The sequence below is a fragment of the Podarcis cretensis genome (assembly GCF_951804945.1).
Source record: "Podarcis cretensis genome assembly, chromosome: 1".
NCBI classification, from domain to species: domain Eukaryota; kingdom Metazoa; phylum Chordata; class Lepidosauria; order Squamata; family Lacertidae; genus Podarcis; species Podarcis cretensis.
This window is the reverse complement of record NC_137170.1, coordinates 67429581-67446405: the sequence shown is the minus strand read 5'-3', so window position 1 is coordinate 67446405 and position 16825 is coordinate 67429581. Positions and strand designations below refer to the sequence as shown.

The following is a 16825-nucleotide window of genomic DNA, read 5'->3' as shown; positions in this document are numbered from 1 at the left end:
TTAATCACTGTAAATAATTAAGAATTTATATAATATCCAATATTTGAACAGTTTGATGGAAATTGTATTTTTTAATTTTCAATTTATTTGTGAATAATCTGTGTAATTTCAGCCATGACAAAGCTGAATATGAACAATTAATATTTAAACTTCAATCGACAAGGTATCTGCTCTACAGAAGAAATGATAAGTGATCTTTTTAACATTCTTTTGGACATTGCCAGAGACTGCAGCATTAGGCGAATAACCAATTTAATAAATGAAAAATTATAACCATAAGGGGAGGATGGATTTCAGTATTTGGTTGCCATTTGGAGTCACACATGCATATTTGTCCTTTATGATCAACTATGACAGGTTCTTTTCTCCATATTGTCAATAATAATTATAATAAACCTACTAGTTACTTGGGGCTAATGGTCCACTGTGACTACACTCTACAATTATATGATTAGTTTGTCTCATTATTTCTTTATTAAAGAAAAATCGGTACGATATGTTGTAAGAAAGTATTAGAAAGTATATTAAGAGTAAGGTAATAGTTATAAGTACATTCAAAATCATAAATGACAACTATATGGGGAAATGATGGGAAGTCTACATTTAATTTAATTTACTTTGTTATATCTTACTTTATTTTATGTATTATTATTGGATCTTAGCTTAGTAGAAATCTAAGCGGAATTAGAAGTATAAATTAATATCTTATGGTAAAATAATTTAAGAATATTCTTTTCTTTGTAAGTATGTATGTGAATGTGTGAAGTTAAATCTGTAATGATGTTAATGAATTTCCATAAAGAATTTTTATGCAAAAAAAAATAGTTTGTGATCAGTCAATATATTGATCTACACTTATATCAGAATGTATACTTGTGGACACTTAAGAGTTGTCATTCACTGATTTGAGAAAACTGTTAATTGCAGGAAAAAGCTAAGCTCTAACATAAATAATATAGGCCTGGTTTGCACATCACACTAAGCAAAACCATGGCTTAGCACAAATGAATGAGCTCCAAAACAGGAGATTGTGGCTGCTTTGCTCCTCACAGGTTGATTTGCTGCTATGCTATATTGTCCAAACTCAGGTCATTGTTTAGCTAACTCCAGGCTAACTGCAAGCTGCCAACAAGATTTATCCTATCATTTGTGGATCTTGGTTATTCTGCGAATGCTAAACCATGAGCTCAAGTTTGGCCAACACACAAAGTCAGACCATGACTTAGTCTCAACGCAGAAACAGAATAACTGTCAAGGCGCAAAGTGGCCATAACTTTGTCCTAAGCCATGGTTTGCCATAATGAGATGTGTGAACCAGGAAAATCATTTTAAATACAGTAGCTAAAATGAAAAGATTGATACAGACTGCTTACAGCACAGGAAGCAACCAGCCCATGCCACTGCTGTTTGATGTCCATTAATTCTAATGGGATGTGTATGAAGCAGCAACAAATGCCCCACTTAAATATTTATGCAAGTATTTAGCATGCTCTGCTTCCTCCAATTGATGCTGGTTATTGGGGGTGGGAATCAGAGAAGAGTTAGAAAACTGCCGGACTGCGTCCAGATCAAGACTTCCAACCCAGTTCATATTTTACATTCACTATGTAAAGTAAAAAAATGACCATGAAGCAGTATCTGGTCAGGGTTGGGATGGGATATTACCTCAAATGCCTTTGTAGACTTTCAGAAAACATGGTTTCCTACCAGCCTATAGAGAAACAATTCTAAAGCAGCACATATCTCTTTTAAGTTCTACATTCTGGCAGCCATGAAAAGCAAAGAAGTGATATTATTTTGAAATCATGCCTTCGGCTCTAGTTCTCTCCTTAACACCGAAGAGTCAGTTAGAGTAGATGATGACTTTTAGCTATTATATATATATATATATCCCCAGAGAGCTGTGTTATCATTTAAGCTACATATTAATAAAGCACATAAGAAAGTATTCAGAGAAAAACATAGCTAATCAGCATTTACAAGAGTTACTGACCAAAGTAGATAAGCCACCATATGGGGATGCTCCATGTTGATTTTATTATAACAGGCAATCAGAATAATTATAATAAACTATCTGAAAGCAAAGCAAAGAATCCTTACGATCAGCTTGTACTTGAACGACATATCCCAGTGTCAAGGCCATCCTCTGTGAATCAACAGTGCTCAAAATTTTGGCAGCTGTAGTGCCCAACAAAGGTTTCCCGTTGTATATAGTATAATAGGTCAATTCAGCAGGGTCCTTAGGACCTGGAATTCGCTGCATTTTTACCATCTTATCAAACAAGAGAGAAAGACAAAGGGAGGGGGAATCTTATTTATAGTATAAACTCACATCTATGACGAAACGGATAATATTAGCATAGAAATAGACTGATAAATTAGATATACGTTTTCAATTGAAACAGCAGTATGCATAAATGTTCAAAGGGGGAATGTTTTGAGCAGAAGCATAAAAACCATGTCGATGGGAACCTGTTTATATCCCACAGGTTTGCTTGGTAGCCCAACACTTCTTCCATGTTTCCACCCTCTGGGTGCCTTGTTTCTCCCTCTGGCAAACTCTGCTCAATGACGCATTGGGTTCAGGAATACTGTCCCACTGATAATTAACCCAGTAGCAGGAGTGGCAGACCCATACCATCCACATAAGAGGCAGTGCTGTCACTGCTGGGATGTCAGTTCCACAGCTTTGTCCCCTTCTGCCCAGTGGTGTCTGAAACAGTCACTAAATTGCACTTTGTGGCCTTGAATACACATACCAAATAGAGAGGCACTCAGCCTAGTTCTCTAGCTCCTTTACACAATCATTGCCAGCACAGAAAATGGAAAGGGGGGAAACCCAAGCCATTGGTTACAATCTGGTAGAGACAATGGGTTGCATCCTACTAAGTAATACTCAGAGAAGGCCCTTGAAACCAGTGGATTAGGATATGGGTAGCTCAGGTGGGAGAGCATCTGCCTTTCCTGAGAAAGTCCCAAATTTAACCCCCAGCATCTCCAGGGCATTTTGGGAGGCACCCCTACCTGAAAACCTGGCCTGGCCACTGCGAATCAGTGTAGACAGTATTGAGCTAGATGGACCAATGGTCTGTGCCAGTGTAAGACCCTATGATCCTACTAGACTTAAATAATTTAAGCCCACTGGTTTAATGGGTCTACCCTGAGCATGACTTAAACAGCTTCAACCAAATTTAAAGGCCATTTCAGTATTCCATATTGTCACATTACAAATCTTCAGTGGATCTGGTACAGATAAAAGTGTTACCTAATTCAATATCATTCTTGATTAGAAGAGGGGGAAGCTAATAATTATTTGCGAAATTATTTTGTAATTTATACAGAAGTTAAACAACATTTGCTTGTTCCAATTTACACGTTTAACAGCATCCCTCCAAGTAGCTTCTAAATTATACACAAACACGTCACATACAGATTGTAACAGCAAGTTAAAAACACCAGCAAAGTGGGGGGTTTGGGGGGGGGATGGTCTTAGCACCCACCTGCACAGTATAGCTGCCGACTGTAGTGGCTCTTTTAAATCGTCTTCCTTGTTGATGGGACATCATGAAGAGTGGTGCTAAACGCTGCTCCATTAGTCTTGCAAAACTCTGGTTATTCACCCCCAGCATTGTAATGTCAACTCCCTGTATAACTGTGAAAGTCATGGGGGGGAAATTCTGTAGCAACTGATTAAAGATATAACAACATCTGAGCTGCAGGGACATGTACAGCTATGGAGCTGAGAAAAACAAATTGGGTCACCTAATCCAACCTCCTTTTCAAAGACTGGTTATCCTAAACCTGCAGATTGCCTGTGAAACAGGTTTTTTTCCTGAAAACTGTCAAGCAGGCAAGTTTCATAAGTTCGCCCCATAGGGCAGCTTATTTCATTATTGAGCTGCTCTTACAGATAGAAGTTTTTTTCTCCAAATACTTAACCTAACTTTTCATTCCACAGCACAAACCCCTTTGCTTCTGATCAGCTGGTCTCCTCCTGCTTTCTAAACTCCTGTGAATTGTGTGGATTATTAACATATCCCTGCCTTAAACATTTTCTCATTAAGCACTGTTCTTCACCAATGATGAAATTAGTTTCCAGAAAATATATGCACATCCACTTATGTGCACGCATGTGCACACGAACACTGAGAGGTGTATTGAAGCCAAAGTGAACTATTGCATTACTGTATTCAAAACAGCAAACCTCCAAAAAATGGGACATGTTTGGAAATGAGAGCCCTCACAGACTGCTGCACCTCCTAGATCAGCCTTTGCCAACCTGGCACTCCCCAAGATATTTTAGACTGCAACTCCAGTCCCCATCTAGAGGTGGCCAGGTTGGCAATCAATATGAGACAGGAAAAAGAGCAAAAGAACTGGGGCAGAGGAAACGGTCTTTACAGGACAGCTGAGAGGCAAAAATCCACAGAGGGCCACAGAACTGGAAGTGGACTCCTGAAGAGAAGGCAGTTGTGGTACTAGGATTTCAAGCATGTTTGGTCATAAGAGTCATAAGAGCATAGGAAACACTTGGCCCTCATAGAAGTGGCCTGAATTCATGTTGGTGCATGGAAAAGAGAAAGTTAATCAGGCTCCATTACAAAGTACAGTGCCTATTTTAACTTGTGGAACCAAGAACTATGGACGTAGTTCTAGCTTAAAGGAATATTTTCCAAGTAGCGCAGGTGCTGCAGAGCCAATTTTGATTCCTTTACTGAATAAACCTCAGCATAACTATATAAATAGTGCCAAACAGATGCAAAATAAAGCCCTGTTGCTGCACAATACCTACACAATCTCCGAGTTGTTGTTGTTGTTGTTGGCGGCAGGGTTGCAGTTTTTAGTTCCCCTTGGAGGAGAGATGCCACAATATTTGCTTTAATTACAAATAAAGCAGCATAACATGAGACCACCAGCAGGCATTCCTACAAGCTGGCAGCAGACCTGCTCATCAGTATGTCTTGCGTGTTAACCAGAAGGTTGGTGGTTTGAGCCCACCTAGGGACAGCTGTGGGCAGAATTCCTGCATTGCAAGGGGTTGGACAAGGTAACCCTGGGGGTCTCTTCTAACTCTACAATTCTATGAGCGCTTCAAACAACACATAGCAACTATAGAAGCTGTGAGTCACTGAAAATCCCAAATTCATTAGCAGGTAAAAAAAAAAATCCTTTTCATAATAATAATTATAATAATAGAATTCAAAGTGGAACATAATTCAGAATAAATCATGGAAAAGACAGCGGATGATTTTTTTCCTTTAAAAAAATGCAAGCATTTACCTGTAATAACCCAGTAGTCTCTAGTTGCTTCTGAAGTGTCAAGATTTGGATATTCCAAAGCTTTGAAACAAAAGAAGAAAAGAATTATATACAAAATTTATGTCACATTTCCAAAACTGATTTTTATAACTATAAACAGAAAAGAACATCAATAAACAAAGACTGATTATGTTCCCAGTTCCTACTCACTATGATTAACTGCAACTAGGTTTTGTGTTCCTGAAATTACAGGGCAGGACTTGCAGTGTCACGAGTGTAAGAGCAGTGTGAAGGCAGGCTTCAGCCCTGGGAGCGCTGGTTTTACAAAGCAAGCCCGGGAACTTCTGAATACATATCCATCCCTCTGTTGTTCTGGCTGCACTATGGATCTTTGATCACCAAGGGTTAGACTGATTTACAGTTACTCACACAAGAAGCTTCGGAAGAATGTTTCATGTAACTGCTAACCAGTGAGGGGGTAAGCAAATCAAAGCAGGATCATGAATGATTATTTTCTTCAAATGGTGTTTTAGCATTCATTTCACAATACACTTTTGTCAGCTTTTTATCTAGGAAGACACCGGATCTTTAAACGGTAAGCCGTGGAAATATAGAATATAGCTATCAGACAGAATAAATAGCAGTCAGGAGGGTTCAGTTCAGCCTAGAGGCTGAATTACAAGATGCATCCATCCTCAAACTGCTTTTATAGAAGAAAACTTTGCAAGCTCGTCCTGACAGCCTATTGCATATTTCCACTGCAAACATGAGGCAAAGAGAATAAAATGTATATATGACCATCAAGAGTGGTCCTTTTTAAAACTGTTTGCCTTTATGTTTGTGCTCCCTTCTTCATTACCCCAAGTCATATTTCTGCTTTATTGTGAATTCTTTGGAGAATGGCATTATGGGCTCCCTTACCCAGTTAGTTGTCTTGTTTATGTAGTGAAACAGCAATGGCCTTCTCACCTCACAATTCCATCTAGCATCGCCTTATTTTGAGGGGTCATAATCAGAAACTGGACCTCTGGTGTACACTGGATGGCTGTCCACCTGGCATTTTAAGTCACTTATTTTCTTGGCCACATGGCTTTCATATTTTTACCGTCTGTGTACTGCACAGGATTTTATTTTGTTGCAAGAAGCACGGTGCAGCATTTTTTTCAGATCCCTACCCTAGGTTTTTAATTTATCTGTTCACTACTTTAAAGAAAATCTTGGCCACAGACACAGTCCACCAAAAAAGTCAGTCATTTAATGAAGAGCTAATATCACAAAATACTCTATATTGGTGGTTCATAACAGTATGAGTAACCAGCTGTTTTCCTTCTGAGGTGCACTTCAACCATGGTTTTTTACTTTTTTTCTGATCTGAGCTTCTTTTAAGAAAGGAAGCATCATAGTCTAGATCGGGGTCGGCAAAGTTTTCGTGGCTTGGGCTGGTACAGTCCCACAGATGCCGCGGTGGGCTGCGGTGTGTATGCTCACATGCACGCACGCGCTATTTCCAGCGCTCCTTCCGGCGCGGAGGAGGCGTGCACAGCTTCCCATTGGCTGCAGGAGCTTCCTGCAGCCAATGGGAAGCCGGCCAGCATCGTGGAAGGAGGTCCCCACTCGGCTCTGCGCCGGTTTAGCACAGCGCACAGGAGCCAACCGAGTAGTTGGCAAGGGTCCCTGAGCAGGTGGCGGGGCTCCATGGGCCGGTTAAACAACCCCCATGGGCCGCTTGTGGCCCATGGGCCTTAGGTTGCCGACCCCTGGTCTAGATGGATATAGGAACCACTTGTTACACAGGAGAAATATTTGGAGCAGAAAAGGCTGTGGTGCTTAACTTCCAATGGGAATGTTTTTTAAAGTGTCGACTAGCAAAGACCAAAAGAATGCAAATAATTTGATCACCTTGCAGGCTTACCTTCAGCAATGGTCAGAGGTGGGTAGGTGAGATAGAATCCCACCAATTCTGCTGAAAGATGATTGAGAAGGTTGCTTGACACGGTGCCGTTTAAGACTGTGCTTTCATTTTTCACCACATAAAAGAGAGTTACAGCTTGAGAAACATTTGATGTGCTCAGTATCTGAAACAAGACCAAAGTGGAGAAACAGCCGGTAGCTTCATTTTGACATAACTTGTTTTCTGCATATTATTACATTAGTGCACATGGCAAAGAAAAATGTTAATCATGCTGTCATTGTTAAACACACATGCTTGTGGGTGTTTTAACTCTTTGGCTAGACTATCCAACTTTGTTACAGAAGCAGTCAAGAGGAAAAGAGTATTTCCACTCCAGGACAAAGGAGGGCTAACTCTGATAGCTTTCATTTCAGAAGGTGCTGTTTCACCATTCAGAACCAGCATAATCCTACAAATCTGTATTCCATATGTACAACCAGTCCACATGTCTGATAAGGATAGGCATAGGACAAGTATGGGCTGTGTACCATGCTCATTACAGGGTTGTATTGGGGGGAAAGGTACCTGCCTCAACTATAGCTTTGACCTAAAACATCAAACTAGAAGCACTTGCCTATATTCCATGGACAAGAATTAAAGGCACATCTGCATTGCTTCTTGCTTACAGCATGTTTGTTGCATGCTTCTTCCTGTCTTAGAAGCATATTCTATATCTTAATAACAAAGTGCTGATGTGTTTGCAGGTATGCACAGGTTTGGCTGGATTTCCAGAATACAAAGTTCTGCTCACTTTCAACGTTCTGAACATTCATCGCATTGGGATCCCATCTTTTATTAAAGGGTTGCGCAACTGTGCAAAGTGTAGGTAGAGAAAGCCTGAAAAAATTAACCCTTTAAACTGAGTCAAGTTGAGAACAGAGTGGAAGAGGGACAGAGCAGGCGAGGTAAGAAGGACACAACATGTTCCATGCATGGGTGAGTCACAATATTCCATGTAGGGGACTTTCATCAACACAAATTTGTGGTGCAGTAAGTTGAGGTGGAGAAAACGTGCCTGTCTTCAGACTAGTGCCATTTTCAACAAGGCAATGCCATGCCCACACAGATCCCCGGACGCTTACAGAGCAGGTTACTCAGGTCAAATGCACGTGCATTCAGTTTGCACTGACCTGCAGCAAATATCTAGGCAGACAAAGCCTCCATCTTTTTTGATGTTCATAGGAAAAGCAAAAGAGCAAGGATTACTCTTCTTCACCTTTGTTATTTGAAAAAAGGGCCAAAATATACTAGGCACTGTACATAAATGAAAGTACACAGGTCCCTGGCCACAGACACAGAGGGTCGTATTCAACGCAGCACTAAAGGGAACATTCCATCCGCACAACCTCTCCTCCCAGCAGTCCCTAAATCTGTCCTGGGGGTTCCCCCAATTCTCCAGAGCAGATCTGGGGGTAGTGCAGGGCACATGGAAAGGGGGGCGGATCCTGTTATACTGGTGCTAATCCTTGCACTAGAGCAAAAATTTCATTGAATGCAATATTTAATCAAGTAACTAAAATAGATTTGGTGAACTTAAAAGGCAGGTCTGTTTCCACTATGATACCAATAAGCCATTTACTCCATTCCAGTCCATGACAAAATGGTACAAGTACCCACTAATAAACTTTGAAGCTATTTTTTTCTGCTAGCATAGTTGAAAACAATTTCTCCCTGACCTATTGCTGCATCTCTTCTTGCTCATTCTAATGTATAGTCCAGTTCTGTTCTGTTTATGACCTACCAATAAAACATACCAGCCACATAGCCCAGCCTACCAAGGTCTTCCTGATTTTGATTATTGTAGGGCACAAGCTGTGCATGTCTGGTATGCAGTGAGGTTAGGACTCTTAAAAAAATCATTTGGCCACTTATCTGCAATGCCAGTGCTTTCTAAAGAGCTAAGAAACGTAGGGCAATCTCATGTAATTATGAAATGGCATATCAAACTGAAAAGCTGGTGGGGACATGTTGACATGGAACAGACATTTTTGATAAATGAACAGCAGTTTACAATGCTGCTTTATCCTGATATAATTTCCATTTAGAATGATAGAGGTAGAAGCCTGTTGGCATGTATACATCCCTTGTTGCATTAAAAAAACGGCATATATATATATGTACTATAGTTGATTGGGGCCAATATGACTACTTATAATTGTGCCTTTCAACTTCTGGAAAAATAAATATCTTTATTAACATGAGTAAACAAGGCACATTCCATTTCACATTATGTTTACAAAATTAACTTAATCTGAAAGGTTTACAATTTGGTGTCTGGTTCTGTTAAAAAAAAAAGCACAGATGATAAATGCTAGGCTTGTTTATACAGCAGTTGCAGCAGATGTAGCCATAAGAATCATTGAGCTATTAACAAAATAACAAATATAAAATATTTTCATATTGGATATGCAGTTATAACAATAACAACATGTTTAATAAAAGTTTTGCAAAGTATTACAGGCATAACCCATAAAAGGTGACTAATAAAGTTAAAGAATATTACCTGAACAGTTAACTTGCTACTGGTGTTCAAGACCTTTCTCTCAGCATCCTGAAATGCTTTCTGCAATCTTTGTTCCATGGTCTGAACAAATCTGCATGACTGTATGTTGTCAGATTGACCCACAAACTGCAGTTCTAGATGAAGAATAGCCAAGTGTTTAGTGAATATAAATACATTATTTCCCTTTTGAGTAGACCAATCCTGCATATGAAGGAAAGAGGGAAGAGGTCCTCAGGGCAGTCAGGGCAGGAGGTGGGAGTGGTAGCCTTTTGGTAATAAGTTATTGTCCCTTTTTCAGTCCATTCCAGACAATGGGTTGATTCTTCCACCCATGTGGATTCCTGATTTGCCCATATAAAGCATGTTCCCAACAAGTGGGTCAGAAGGATCTTAAGCCATTTCATTCTCTCAACTTGTCCAAAGACAGGCCCTTAGCTATACCAGCCCTGGTGTAGTTAATTCCTTCCCATTATCAATCCCAGGTGACTGACAGCAAGAGCAAGCCTCCTTCCCCAGTGCCTGATTGGGTTTGCTTTTTAAGGCTCCTGCTTGTGCCCTGGCAACCGTGTCTCCACCTGCCCTGTACCTGACATCATATATAATTTATGGTGTGATGCAGGTAGGCATGGTTTGGGAGCAACAGCCTCATGGGCCAAATGGAGACCACTGATGGACTTAAGCTATGGACTGCAGGTTGCCCACCCCTGCCATAAAATGTGAAGGGAAGGCTCACATTGATAAGTGTGTGGCTGAAAACTCATGATCAGCTGGAAAAATACTGAAATCTGACAGCAGAAGTACATTATTAATGCATATACTAAGTAACACCGTAGGTGCCAAACACCATTTTAAGACAGTTGTTCCCTCTTCGCTCTCACACAATAAGGAATGCTTCAACTAAAATGATGCCTGCTTTGATGCATACAGAGGCAAAGTGTGCTATCGCTTGAGACCTCTTATTTCATGCATAAATTTCAGCAAATTTTATTAAACCTCTTACAATTAATCAACTAAGATTTATTTCATCAAGTGACATCTTGGATTATTTCATCCCCGTTGAATCCAAACAATATTTTTGCGGATGCCAGGACACTTACAGTAGGGATTTATACAAAGCTGTGTGTTTATGACTTGCCTGTTTTCAGCTGAAAGTGGTAAGCTGGCAGTGGGTCCCATGGCAAGGCTAAGACAGCAACAGAATGAAGATTTGGCACATGTTGCTTAATATCCAAGGTGGCATTACTCACACCATATGCAATTAACATCTCAATAACCACAGCAGGTATAAAAACCAGACTCTCGTGAGTTACATAGTAACCAACTGTCACATTGTTTGACTGTTCCAGAACTTCGACCTGAAAAAAGCACACAGAAAAATAGCATGCATCTGAATGTCACATACCTTTCTTTCTCAAGGCTAATCAATTTAAGCTGGGCTATTTAGAGTTGAGAATTGAGAACCTCAGAGAGAGCTCCATAAATGACTAGTAAAATATCAATCTACACTTAGCCCTGCAAATCCTGCTCCACAAGAGTAACTAAGCATACATAGATGGCTGGAGGAAGAGGAGGAAAGGACGGGGGGGGGGTGAGTAGAAGGAGGTCCTTTTCCCATCCACTGGACCCCCTGGGAAAGTCAACAAACCTGCTGTACCTGGAACTAGGTATGGAGAATGCAGCTGAATGGGACACAACTGTGGACAGCCTGAGGAAGTGCTGGCTTATACACAGGAATGTCCCAAGCCTTGTGGTCACCTCCCTCATAGTTCACTAAATAATCTGAAAACATCAAAAAGATTTTCTGAAAGAACTCCAGGTTACATGGATGATCTTGGCTTTGGCCTGGCTTTGTAAGTTGTCTCAGTATTCTTTGTTAGGTAATATATTAATGAAATTTGTATCAGCTTCTGCACCCTGGTGGAATGAAACTTGCTATTTCCATATACGTTAAAAGCTAGCTACTTAGTTCTATTGTTTGACCATACCCTAGTTAAGCAAGAGACCGGACCCAGGAGCTTCCATTCCAGGAGGGGGGGGGGAATGTATGAGAAACAAACAGAACCACAACCACATTGCCCCATTTTCACACAGAAAAATACAGCACACAACAAATAAAACAACACACACTAAAGGAGCAGACTAAAATAACCAGCTTTAGAATGGACAACTTTCAAACGTCTCAACAAATAGGCAGGTTTTCACCTGGTGCCAAAACAGTTGTAAAGCCAACACCAGTCATGCTCCTACTGCATCCTTACCAGCACACATGGCCCTTGATGGACTCCTTGATCTTTTGTGAGATTGAACAGCAGCCACAGTTCTCATCAGAACCAGGAATTTCACCCACTTTTTCACTCATTAATTTGGAAAATTACAGAACTGCTTTCTCCCAATCCCACCTCACCCAAACAGACAACTGTGCAGAATTAAATAAGCTTTAGCGCCTACATATACGTTGCTCCTTTACAATTTTTTCTGTGGTAGAAGTTGAAATATTTTGAGCATATTTGCACCACCTGAACCCCAGAACCTTAATATATCCTGAAAAAAGCCACTCAAATGTTGTCCCTTCCTCTGGCAACTAAAGTCTCTTAGATATCCAACAGAGAAATATATACAACAAATAAAAGACCCTTTCCTTCTTTCCACAACAACCTGCCTTATTATCTGTCAGATAAGAACAACAAACCTGAAACTATCATTTTGCCTCTGCTCCATTATCTTCTTCTATGTTTATACTATAAACATGTATGTGCCAACCCAAGCCTGGAGATCAGTGAGAGATGCTCTGTTTCTGGTTTCTCCTATGGGTAAGTTAAATTCTGCAGCAGCACAGAAAAGGACCTTCTCCAAGATGACGACCCACCTTTTAAACTCCTCCCTTTAGAAATTAAACTGTCCCCCTCATTGCTGGCCTTCTGAAACCGTTTTAAGGTGTTTTCATTCATTCAGGATTTTGCGATACAGTAAAAAATGTGGGCAAGACATGGATATCACAGTTTTGTCAAGTTAAAAAGTTAATGCTGTTAAGCAGTGGTGTCCAAACTTTTTTTGACCTTTTTTAGGATTGAAGTTGTTGAGGTTTTACCCTACGAAATAAACTGCCACAAGGACCAGATTAAACTGACCTGCAGGTCAGATTAGGCCCCCGAAACGGACTTTGGACATGCCTGCTGTTAAGTATGGTTTTAGAAACGTTATTTCTGTATTTCATTGGATACTGCAGTAATTGTGTGTCGTAAACCACAGAGTTACAAATAAAACAAATGAATATATATAATTTCCTTGGAATTGTACACTTAATGTTGTTAAACATCTTAAGAATTGTATTTTCATTGTGTTACTGTTACAGTCACTAGGGATCTATTTTCATCAGTGCTTGTCCTCTGACAACTCTTAAAGGTAAAGGTAAAGGGACCCCTGACAGTTAAGTCCAGTCACGAACAACTCTGGGGTTTACTTGCTTTATTGGCCGAGGGAGCCAACGTTTGTCCACAGACAGTTTTTCCGGGTCATGTGGCCACCATGACTAAGCCACTTCTGGCAAAACCAGAGCAGCGCACGGAAACGCCGTTTAACTTCCCGCCAGAGCGGTACCTATTTATCTACTTGCCCTTTGATGTGCTTTCGAACTGCTAGGTAGGCAGGAGCTAGGACTAAGCAACGAGAGCTCACCCTGTCGCGGGGATTCGAACCGCCGACCTTCTGATTGGCAAGTCCTAGGCTCAGTAGTTTAGACCACAGCACCACCCACGTCCTGACAACTCTTAGTTTCATGTAATTAAGATAAACAGTGATCAAGGTGCCTCAAATCTCCCTCCCCGCCCTATTTTTTAAAGCCAAAATTGTTTTCTATTAGAATAAATATTGAGCTTCAAAGAAACTAATATATCATACATGCTAGAGGATAGACTAACAGGAGTGGCAGCCATTTACTGAACTTCCTAGACTATTTGATAAGCTGTGGAAAAGCTGAGTTCAGAACAAAATTATTCCCAATTCCCTCATTTCTGATGTCTTGAGGCTGATGCCATTGGACAACTCCCACAAGATAGCTGACAATCATACCTAAAATAAATTAGAAGTCACATCCCATTTGAATCACTCTTATATATTCCACTCAAAAGAGCTGTACTTTCCAATAAAACAGGCTGTCATCATTGCAAAATGGCAACATTTTTCAATCAGAACAAGTAAAAGCTCATGCCCTGGACAGCCTTAAATTCAAGTAAATAAATTCTACAGGTAACTGGTATACTGAAGAAAAATGAGAAATATAAACCTAACCAGGGCAAGAAAATTGATATTAAAGTCATTTTTCTTCCTTGTTCATGGCAGAAGTATAGAAATATTATCTTCCAAGTGACATAAACCTGACTGTAAATGGCATATAGAAATATTATACTTTCACATACAGCTTAAGGCTGTGGCACAGAAAGACATTCCACCAGCGTTCTAAAAATCCAAGTCAAATACACACAATTCTAATCCTATACAAATAGATACTCTCCAGAAGGGAAGGGACAGGGGGACAGAACGCATCCTTTCAAACATTCAGTTTAGATGACAGCATAGAATGTTTCCATTTACGTATATCAATTTCAGTTCTCAGGTGTTGAAAATGCAACAGCTAAGATGTATTCCTATGCACATTTACTCATGAGTAAGTCCCACTGAACTTATTCTGAGCAAACTTCCATAGGGTCATGCTGCTAAGCTAGAAATAATTTCTTTTCCATCCCAAAGCATTATAAGATTATAAAACCTTTAAATGCTTAAGCTATAAAACTATAATGATAGCAGAAATTTCTTTCAGTCACACTTGAGAAATGGTCCCACATGTGTGATTTTCAAATTGTCAAAAGCCCAATTTCTACTGATGGGGATGGAGAAGAGAAATGGTTTTACACAGACACAGACACAGACAGACACACACACACACACATTTAAAAAATACCCTAGTTTCTTTTTAAAAAACAACAACATCCGAAATGAGTTTGGGTTATCAGTATACTATAGCCAAAGTGGCAAGAATTATATGACTGGCTATAGAATTTAGTGCTCGGTATTTAAATTTATTTTCCTCACTCCCAACAGATAGCATCACAGTATCTGGCGACAAGAAAGAAAGACACCACTCAGACAAAATTCTACCCGTAATACAGTTCCATCAATTGCCCCCACTTTCTAAAGAAAAAAGTGCTAATAGGTTATTTGTATGGATCTGTATGCATAGGTGTTAGGAATACAATACAATCTGAAATGCAACAGAAAAATAATTATAACAGTGAGTGGAGACATTTCCCATTCTCTCCTTGGCCTTTGCTCTTAATTTGATTATTTTAAAAAATGACTAAATTTGCTTACTTGAGCATTGACATTTTGGTTGAAAGCTCGTCGCAGTGCCTGGGTGAGACCTTTTGTGACATTCTGCTTTAAGTCGCTCAGCAGCAGTCTTCTTGTGTTCAGAAACAAAACTAGAATGCAAAGTTATACATTAGTTAAAAAGCACCCTCTGTTCATTTGCTTAATAATCCTTTTCAAAAGCCTAATGACTGCTCACATGGGCTCTACGAAGCAGCTGCAGTCTGGAAGTGAACTTATGCTTAGCACCAAAACCTTCAAGCCGAGGAAATGCTATTGTTGGGAACTGAAGACAGTTAGTTGCTACTTATTTAAAACCCACACAGGCACACTGAGTCATAACCATACCAATTTTTTTTCAGTAAAGGATTATCTGGAGATACATTAACGAAGCATTTTAGCATTACAGATGCATATTAACACATATGACTCAGAAATACTAGTCTGGAAGATTTTGCAAAGCAGATCATAATAAGCAAATCAACATCCCTGTTGATTTGAAAAGAAAAACAATTTCAGTATGCATTATTAGCTTCCCTGTACAATGTACCTAAAAATAAATCCATACGTTGGAACTGTGTTGGTAACAGAGTGGGTGGACAGACAGAAAAGCATGGGTTTTTGAGGGCATGTGCCAATATGCTTTAAAACAGAAGCATCCAATGTGGTACTCTCCAGATCAGCCATCAGCCCCAGCCAGCATGGCAAATAGTCAAAGACTATGAGAGCTGGAGTCCAGCAACATCCGTGAGGCACTGCATTAGCTATCCCTGATGTAAAGCAACTTAACTCAATTACACACTGAATAGTCTACACAAATGCTTCAATACAAATCCCCTGCTTTGTTGCCCTAATGAAACAAGTCACTACATTTTGTGTCAACTTCGCCATCAGTTAGTAGTCACAAACATTTCTAGTATTTTTGTGACTATAAAAGCAAGAGATATGGCTAGCGAGAGATGTGTACATTTCTTCTAATGTAACACGACAGAGGAAGGAATTCAACACTACGCTAAGGTGATAGTCAGGACTATCAGGACAGATATTTTGGCTTTCCAGACAGAACGATCACACACACCCCTCCCCATGCTATTCAGCCAGTTCAGGGGCATTGGGAAACAACAAGGGAAGCTCCATTTCATAAGCAGTAGTTCTTCAGCAGGGCTTCCACTGACACGACTTCTCAGTTTAATCCCGCCTAGAGATCATCAACTCCATCAGTCTAGCTCAGGCATCCCCAAACTCGGCCCTCCCAGATATTTTGGGACTACAACTCCCATCATCGCTAGCTAACAGGACCAGTGGTCAGGGATGATGGGAATTGTAGTCCCAAAACATCTGGAGTTTGGGGGTGCCTGGTCTAGCTCTATCCTTTCCTTCCTCCTACACCCAACATTACAAATGCAAAATGTAGGTGACCTGTCTCACACACAGCTATCTGTACTACAATTTCAGCATGGAAAGTGTTAGGGAATTGTCAATAATGAAGTCCATTGCATCCATGTTATTTCCATCTAGAGCAATTTCAAAGGCTGCAGTTAATGTCTTGGCACTAGAACACGTGTTGCAAATTGGTAATATTAATTCTATGAGTTGATGTGACAAATCTGCTTGTGGGTCCATCAAGAACAGGAAAATGCAGTTACCAGTTCTTGCTGGGAAGAAATAAAACTGCAATTACTGCGTTTTTAGGAAGGTGTTATACAGACCCCTGCAATACTATATAGGAAACAGGTCATGGCAGCGAT

General features: G+C 40.1%; 1 protein-coding gene across 4 annotated transcripts in view; it reads right to left on the bottom strand.

The window, feature by feature from the left end:
• The window catches only part of KIAA1549L (KIAA1549 like), a 144055-nt gene that overhangs the window by 59166 nt on the left and 68064 nt on the right, over positions 1 to 16825 (bottom strand). For all 4 annotated transcript variants that reach the window (XM_079977128.1, XM_079977129.1, XM_079977130.1 and 1 more), the window contains 7 exons: positions 15081 to 15190; positions 10849 to 11068; positions 9714 to 9847; positions 7172 to 7334; positions 5281 to 5340; positions 3501 to 3652; positions 2101 to 2272 (listed from right to left, as the gene is read on the bottom strand). In XM_079977128.1, the coding sequence (XP_079833254.1) occupies positions 2101 to 2272; positions 3501 to 3652; positions 5281 to 5340; positions 7172 to 7334; positions 9714 to 9847; positions 10849 to 11068; positions 15081 to 15190 (1011 nt within the window). The remainder of the gene's footprint in view (positions 1 to 2100; positions 2273 to 3500; positions 3653 to 5280; positions 5341 to 7171; positions 7335 to 9713; positions 9848 to 10848; positions 11069 to 15080; positions 15191 to 16825) is intronic.